At 32.0% G+C, this 8467-nt stretch overlaps 2 protein-coding genes across 2 annotated transcripts; one reads left to right on the top strand and one right to left on the bottom strand.

Annotated features, from left to right (window-relative positions):
- Positions 1-395: 395 nt before the first annotated feature.
- On the top strand, positions 396-1472 carry LOC131673981 (cyclin-dependent kinase 2-interacting protein-like). Its single transcript, XM_058952393.1, has 4 exons — positions 396-520; positions 621-850; positions 925-1033; positions 1124-1472. Exons 1-4 carry the CDS (start codon positions 472-474, stop codon positions 1336-1338), a joined length of 603 nt encoding a protein of 200 aa, XP_058808376.1. The 5' UTR covers positions 396-471; the 3' UTR covers positions 1339-1472.
- A 1594-nt stretch (positions 1473-3066) lies between these two features.
- Positions 3067-8291, bottom strand: LOC131673977 (uncharacterized). The gene is made up of 7 exons (XM_058952387.1): positions 7462-8291; positions 6505-7138; positions 5765-6414; positions 5199-5454; positions 4740-5111; positions 4157-4652; positions 3067-4057 (listed from the first exon to the last, which is right to left on the bottom strand). The coding sequence occupies exons 1-7, from the start codon at positions 7776-7778 to the stop codon at positions 3069-3071; spliced, it is 3714 nt and encodes a 1237-aa protein (XP_058808370.1). The 5' UTR covers positions 7779-8291; the 3' UTR covers positions 3067-3068.
- Positions 8292-8467: the final 176 nt, after the last annotated feature.

Raw genomic sequence — 8467 nt, 5'->3', positions numbered from 1 at the left:
TCTCGTTGTATTATTGCATGTAATTGCATATAACATTACAACAGTTATGATGAATTCCATGATCAAGCATCGCTTTTTTATTGCATCTAAAAATATACACAGTCTATAGCTGAAACTTGTTCCAATGATATTATTAAATATTTATTGAAATATAATTATTACAAAAACATTACAAAAGCTTCATAATTAAATTATGATAATTAATCAAATATTGTCGAAATAATTATCATGATAACTCAAGCATTGAATGATAGTTACGTTCGTAATTGAAGTAAAATGATTAAGTAATTATAAAATCTATATGGCTTTTAATTTAAATCATGCACTCTGTGAACAAATATTCGAACTAAAATTGATATCGCACATGTATTTATTGGCTGTTATGATTCTTTTAACCTCAAATATGATTTTGCAAATTGCAAGTTGCAATCTTACAAATCAACAAAGTGTAGTTTTTTCAAATTTGGTAAAATGGTACATAATCAGTCTAAAAAGTCATCTGGATTTCCTTTACCCAAGAGTAAGAATATAACGATCTGCCTTTTTCTTTAAAATTTAGTCAAAACTTTTATATAAACTAAAATTGTAATATTTCAAAGTATATCTTTCTTTTATTTCAGTTGTATCATCACCAGGATCAAAGATAACTCTAGGACAGAACTTTACTGGTCTTTCAAGATTAGTCCGAGACAATGTTGCTGATGTACATGCCAATATCCAGCAGTGGAATACGCTATATCATCATGGTGTTCAAATTCTTAATAAAATAATACTTTCGAAAGTAGATGAAACTTATCCAAATGAACTTGTGAGCCTTTGTGAGGATTTAGAAAAAATTTGTGATGAAATGGTAACTATTTTAAAGTATAAAAATAACCAAAGTTGAGAGCTACATGTATTTTCATTATTATATTTAAATTTTAGGACACTATTGTTGGAAATTTAAGAATACTTGCTGATAAAATGGAAAAGATTTCACAATTACCAGATACAGATCAAATTTTATTCTCAACATGGCACATGAAGAAATTTGGTGAGTTTCAAATTATTCTAATATCTTCAATTTATTAATAAAATTAGCTGTTATTAGCAAAAATATAAAACTATATTGTAATTATTTTAGTTTCTATAACTAATGAAATCTATAATGTACACAAAAAGGAAGCTACAGTAAAACGAATTATCCTAGAAAATGTAGCTCATGAGTATACAGAATCTTTAAAAGTATTACATATAGCAGCATGGCTCTATCAACCATTTATACCAGACAATATTAATATTGATTTGGAGACGATGCTAATTGAAACAAAGTTAAGACAACTTCAAGGAAAAACTTGAAGTATAGAAGAAATTACATATTAACAATTTTTGAATCACTCATATTTTAAAAATTTTTTACATACAAGTAATGAGAAATACAAATTTTATACAATTTAAATTTAGAATTTTTATTAGAATTTTTTGAACATATGACAAATTTTGTCAAAAATATACATTTGATAATACACTTACACCTTTGAGATCATCTCAAAACTATTAATATTGAAAAAATGCTGCTATAAAATTCATAATTTTTTAGCACCTGGAATTATTTTATTTTCATTGTTTAAAACGACATTGAAAAATAGAAATCTACAATGAGTGAATATAAGTTACATCGCTTTATAAATACTTACATTTGTATAAGTTATTAATTTAAATTATCTTGTCAGCTGCATTATCAAGCTGACTTCATTTTATTACTCTTAAAAAATGCTTTAAATCACATTTTCCATTTGTATGTTACTCTTAAATGTAATAGATTTTATACACAGCATATATTAATAATAACATTCAAAGTTTAGCAGAAGTTACACCACAGTTCACTTGGAGAATTCTTTTGAAAACTTGATAGTGTCTAATAATTACAACTTTTACATGTTCTAAATGACGCAGATTTTGTTTTATAGAACACAGCGGTATAAGTTACCTAATTCATCTACTTTCGTTTTTCAAATTATAACAATCATTTATCCAAATATTCAAAGTTATTATATTACATATGTAATATTTTTTTTACATATGTTGTTTTTTTTTTATTTTTAAAAAATATGCACATATTACACATATCAACAATAGTTTACATTCAATTATTTCTATGTGCTTGCATTCCAATATATTATAATTTTTGAAATGAAATGCACCCTTTCGATTTCTTTGCTTATAAAAATCCTAATGCAGACTAGAGTGTGACTCTTTTTACATAGAGTTTTTATACTTATATCTACTTAGCTCTTAATCATAATGTAAGTATACCAGAATGTTTTTGTACGAGAATACACTAAGTAGTATGTACAAGTTGAATATTGATTAGTCATTTCACATAAAAATATAAGTGCTCTGGGGCACGAGCTTCAGTCAGTTATTAATGTATACATTTAGTTAATAAAATACGATATGCACGCTGATATTATTCAAATAATCAATACAAATATTTTGTTAACTAGAACATATTTTTTTTCTTAATAAAATATCAGTTATAATCTTTTTTTACACTGTACATTGTATAGAAAGTTCAGTGAAGAAGATAAAGGTAAGAATAATGTTGTATAAGACAAATTTCAATAACCAATCGTATTTTAGAAAAAAATTGTTGGATAGAATATAAAAAATACAGAGGTGAATAATGAATGGCAACTTTAACTAGCGTAAAAATATACTTGCAAATAAAAACTGCATCAGTAGCCAAATTTTTATAGATTCTATTAATATTCGATTAAACAATTGCCAATATAAAGTGAATAACGAAAAAATTTTTCTTATAACTACATTAGACATTTTCAAAATTAGATACGCTGGGAAAAATAAACAAAAAGGTATCTTTTCTGAAAAATAAAGCATTAAACGCGTAACCATAAGCAATATATACATTATAATATCATATGAGATAGCTTAAAAAAATTGGCTCAATTCAAAAATCAACGTTCTCTTACGTCAAATAATTGACTCTTAATAAAAGAAAAAAAAAGCAAATACACCTCTAGGAACTTTACCTTTCCTAACGAAAGTAGAATTGTGGACCGCTATTATCAACTCCTAGTGTTTCTATTGAATTCTTCGCTCAACTCGTCAAAGTCAAGATCAGCATCCAGATGACTATTGCCATTTAACAAATTACTTTCAAGTAAATTCTCCGGTAAAATACTCTTTAATCTTTCCGAGACAATATCATCGATATTAGAACTGTCAACAAGATGTAAGTGTTCAACAAGTTTCTCATCGATCATGAGATTCTTATCAATGCCAGAACTACTGTTCAGAATGTCCAAGTGTGTGATGTGGTCGTAATTTTCCATTTTCGATATATCCAAATTATGTGAGCCATCGAAAATATTTGAATCCGGACTATGGTTGCTGCAGTTTGTCGTTATCTGAATAGTATTCTCGTGATGATTACTGTCATCAGATTTAAGCTCTTCTTCGTTAGAATCCATTTTTTTTGGGATTAACTTTCTGAATCCTTCATTGAAACTATCGGTAGAACTAGCAGATATAAAGTGGAAACCATTACTCTGTATCTTTCCAAAATCTTCCATCTCTTGATGGAAAGAGTTGAGCATACCATTGCCCAACTTGATAAACCCATCTTCTGTTGGCTCTAATTTGATAAACGTGTTCTGCATATTATCCATTTTTGCTTGCTCGTAGCTGCCATTGAGTTTCGTGAACACGTCGGTGCAACTGGAATCTAAACTATCCCCTAACTTTGTAAACTCGCCTTCTTTTAAGAAGCTTGAGCTATTGTTTGATGCAACGTTGATACTCAATTTTTGGAATCCAGGATTGTCTGTTGTCTGAACCTCAGCGCCGCTGTTCAAGACCTTCGATACGTTATTCACCTTCGTTACATCGTTAAGTGAATTCGAACAATTATTTCTTGGTACGAGAGTTAGAGCGCTCAATACTTCTGGACAGTTAGCAGATGGATCGTTTCGACGATCATTAAGGAACTCCGACACGCTAAGATCTGAGCTTTCTGAGAAACCACTCGATAACCTTTCTTCTATATTTTCTTTACCTTCAAAAACAAAAAGAAGCATAAAGTATAAAATATAAATTACATATCTACATTTTTTGTTTTCAACGAAATATTAACACTAATATCTAATACAATTACCTTCTTCCAAAATATCATCAGTCTTTTGTCTTTTAAGTGGTGGCTCCATACCATTATCAATGTCAAAAGTTTCACCAACATTGGTCTCTGATTCTTCAAATGACAATGTTTCGTTAACTTGGTAAAATCCAGATCTCATGTTCAGAGTTTCGCAGAGTGCATCTTCGCTGAGATCTATCACGTCATTGGTCAAAGTGCTCTCGTGATTGGCAGGAGAGAAAATACTTCTCGACTTTTCACGTATCCTATCGATAAACTCTTTGATCTCGGACAAGAACGTATGGACATTGTTATCGGATTTGAGGAGAAGTAAATCATAGAGCGAGAGTGAGTTAGCCACTGGTTTGCCTGCAATTTTCACTATTTCTGATCCTTCACATACCGAAATTGCTTCTTGTAGTTTTTGTTGACGACGCTCGGATTTCGCTTCGGGTGTCACGTAAGCCCAAGGCCCCCGCTTTTTGCCTTTTCGTTTGAGTGTATCCAATGCAGGTGTCTGTAAAATAAAACGGGAAAATTGTAATTGAGAATTAGAATCCAAAACAATTTGTAAATAATGTAAGCAACTTTAATCATGACAAACCTTCAACTCAGGATCGGGAGTAGGCGGTGGCAACTGATCCGGACTCCCGTGATCGGGGTGCATTTCAAAGTGCCTGGACATGCGCGTCCTGCCCAGATAAATTTTGTTGCACGTAGGGCACCTAAAATGGTCGGAAATCTTTCGTTTGGGCATCTCAAGACCGGCCAACAATTCTGTTCTCTGACTGCCATCTTCTTCCTCGGTTTTACCACTTCCATTTGTATTGTAATCGCTATAACCTCCGTCAGAATCATCCAAGTCTGGCTGTGTAAAGTCTAAGTGATGCAGATGCTTGTAATCACGTACCATGTGGCGAGGCGGTCGGGACAGTCGGCCTGACCTTGTTCGGGCCACTATTTTTTTTCGCTCGTCCTACAAGTAAAAAAATCAATATTATTATAATTGAATTTATATTGATTTTAATCGGATAAAAATTGAAAACTGTTTAAAAGATAATACCTTTGAATCGTCGTGTTCCTCTTCCGTCGAAAGTTTGTTTTGGGAAATAGAGGTTTTTATTGCACTTTTCTTAGGCCTACCGCGTTTCCCAGCTTTATTTTTGAGTAACGAATTTGAATTTTTCATTTTCGAGTCAATATCGTCAGGAAATACCAGTCGATACACAACTTTTTCGTTACTACTGTTTGTCTCTTCTTTGCGTTGCTGCAGCAGTTGAGCTATGTGTTTCAGTTGAGCTTGTGATAAACGCTGCATACTGGAAAAGAAATTCAAATTCGTATTTCTTTTGTTTGAATTCGTTCAAGTGTAACTTCATAGCATCGACAGTTTTTTTTAAAATAAATGACTCTGTCTTACCATTTGAGCTCAAAAAAACATAGACTCTATATATTTTAATTAAAATTGGAAAAACTTTTCTATCATTAAAAAAAGTGACATTATAAATGAATAAAACCAATGAAATTTGCTAAAATGTGACCATGGATAAACAATTTCCATGGATAAACAATGTGAAAGATGAATTGATAGAGTATCAAGTAAAGTTGATGTATATTAAAATTTATTACCTGTGATATGAATTCCCTTGTTGCACTATTTGGATGGGATTTTCACTAGAACCTAAAGGCTTGCTTGGATCAGGTGCATCTGATTTTAAGCTAATAGGATTTTGAGAAATAGGCTTCTTTTTCATTGCTTTCATAAGAGAATTGACATTTTGTTTCAGTTTTGCAGTAACTAGCGGTTTCAATCCTTCAGAAGATTGTACTAGCTTTACTAGTGGAGTTTTCTGTGTAGATTGTAATACATTTACAATATTCTGTGTAGTCAAACTATTATTTGCAACTTTGGTTTGTGGCTTCAAAAGTGACACAGGGCTTGAAACAGTCTGCAATTTAGTAGTTGAGCTTGATTCAGTTATTAACCTAGCATTATCATGCTTCATAACTGGTGTTGTTCTGAATATAATTGGAGTGTTTGAATTCTTTGCTATTAATGGACTTTTTACATTTGTAGTTTTGAATGACTGTGCTGGACATTGAATAGACTTCAATAGTGGATTTGAAACAGTATGTTTAATTGTATTACTGTGAAGCAAAGTATTTTTGGATGCAACAATATTACAATTTGTTTTCAAAATAGGGCCAAAATACTGCTGGAGATTGGTCTTTTGTTGTATTTGTGCTGGGACAGACTTTTGTACAGAAGACTGACGAATCTGGAATTGAATATTGTCATAAGCATGATACATTTTAAAATAAAATACACTAGGTTTATAAATCAAACATTAAATAAAACATAAACTTACCATATTGTGACCTAATGTAGATATATTACCAATGTTTATTGTATTGTGTGGCTCATTGATTAACTTATTACTATTACTACTATCACATGTTTTGGGGATTATTCTAGATGTATTCAACATTTGCATTGATATGTTATTTGCTGTGCTCATGAAATGTGTTCCAACTGGCATAGCCTTAATTATTTGTGGTGATATGGTATTTATTACATTAGTTTTCGGTAATAATAATGAATTCTGTGATGTCTGTGTCTTAGAGCTATTATTTGATAATATCCTAATACTTTTAACCGGAGTAAGAACTGTCTGTGCTGGTTTGAAAATCAACTGGGATGAAGGAAGAATAATAGGATACCTTTGTAAAATCTGTGCTTGAGTTTCTGAAACATTTGTCTGCAAAGTGCTTTGAGGTATATTCAATTGAACTGTATTTTGTAAATCGTTTCCGTTACATTGTGATATGGTAGTTCTTATAAAATCTTGTTGCCCAAAATTATTCTGTTCATTGGATTGAATCTGAGCTTGAATATTATTCAGATCTTGAGAAGTTGTATTATTCTGACATTGATTTAGGTTATCATTGACTGATACATTATTAGCATTAATCGTTTCATCTTGATAAATATCTTGTGGTTCACTGGAAAAATAACATTATTATTAGTGCATGAGAATAATAACAACATATAAGTTAATTTTATCTTATGCAAATGAATAATGGCAGGTAGCATTGAAAATAGGTCCAGTTTTGTAAATTGAAATGCTTTGAACGAGAGTAAATTAAACAAATAATCATAAGTTACAAGAAGCACAACTAAAAAGAATAGGTGTGCTACTTATTGATCAACACAATAAAATTATACCAATGTAATAGCTTTTGTTGAATCATTGATCAAAGCATATAGAAATGGATAAAGCTACACATCACTATAATAGTCAAAACAATGAAAAGCCTTCACATACGTCTCCTGTACAGTCCACTCAAAGTCAACTCCATCCTCATTGCTAGGCCTAAATAGTCCGCTCTGTGTGAGCTCGGAGATGATCCTCTGAGAATCATTTTCAACGAGACTTTGCTGCTGCTCTACTTCCTGAGGCTCGTCGACGATTTTAAATGTGATACCAAGTGCTGCTGCCTGTTCGGCACTGAGTTGTATCACTTGGTTATCGTCGTCGGAATTACCAAGGATGTTCATAAGGTCAGGCGGTGACTCGTCCTCGTCGATCACCTGCTGAAAGGCTTGCTGCAGCAGATCGCCGCTGACACTTGTCTTAGCCATTATTTACTCTGTTCTGCACACACAGTCGTGCAATGACGAGGAGGGCAGACGACGAGGTTAAGTTTGACGCATGCTTTGTATTGTACAGTATCTCCAAAGGGGATGGCACGCGCGAAAATTTTCTTCCCGGGCCGCGTTGTTGCTCTAGCCACGCTATAGGTATCGCTTTTCTTTTTTCTTTCTCTGTCTCGCTTCCAGAATGCAGTCACGCCAACAGCGCTTTTTTCCTTACTACGTGAACTGGCTAGTGGCGGTGGATCGAGTCGGTTGTCAGTTGTGAAGTTGGCGCTGATCATTGCTAATTATTGGTAGCGCGAAGATTTTGAACTAGAATAGTACTCTACATTACGGAAATATTTTTCATAATGGAATCTAAGATTTCACTAAGTCAAATTTGAACGCGTTAGCTTATCTATATTACTATTGTAAAATATAAAATATATACTATGAATTTATATAATCATTAACATAATAAATTGCGATACTTGGTTGAAAGAGGACTCAATTCTTATTTCAAAAACGCGATATTAACTAATTGAAAGCTTTTGCTACTGTTATATTTGCATAGAGCTCATATGTATACGTAGAATTGACAAAATATACTATTACTGACTTGTGCACTAAGTTATCCATCCAATATTGTAACGAGAATGACTACTTTGATAATAAACATCGTAAATTTCAGCAAA

Source organism: Phymastichus coffea, unplaced genomic scaffold, assembly GCF_024137745.1.
Source record: "Phymastichus coffea isolate CEN01 unplaced genomic scaffold, Cenicafe_Pcof_1.1 PCOF00207, whole genome shotgun sequence".
In the NCBI taxonomy this organism is placed as follows: Eukaryota; Metazoa; Arthropoda; class Insecta; order Hymenoptera; family Eulophidae; genus Phymastichus; species Phymastichus coffea.
This window is presented reverse-complemented; position numbering and strand designations above follow the sequence as displayed.

Excerpts from the sequence above, each read along its gene's own strand:
- LOC131673981 (XM_058952393.1), top strand. The coding sequence starts at position 472 with ATGGTACATAATCAGTCTAAAAAGTCATCTGGATTTCCTTTACCCAAG. Across the intron at positions 521-620 it reads TGGATTTCCTTTACCCAAGA|TTGTATCATCACCAGGATCA; the intron begins GTAAGAATATAA and ends CTTTTATTTCAG. Across the intron at positions 1,034-1,123 it reads ATGGCACATGAAGAAATTTG|TTTCTATAACTAATGAAATC; the intron begins GTGAGTTTCAAA and ends TAATTATTTTAG.
- LOC131673977 (XM_058952387.1), bottom strand. The coding sequence starts at position 7,778 with ATGGCTAAGACAAGTGTCAGCGGCGATCTGCTGCAGCAAGCCTTTCAG. Across the intron at positions 5,112-5,198 it reads AGGAACACGACGATTCAAAG|GACGAGCGAAAAAAAATAGT; the intron begins GTATTATCTTTT and ends TTTTACTTGTAG. Across the intron at positions 4,653-4,739 it reads CTCCCGATCCTGAGTTGAAG|ACACCTGCATTGGATACACT; the intron begins GTTTGTCATGAT and ends TTTATTTTACAG.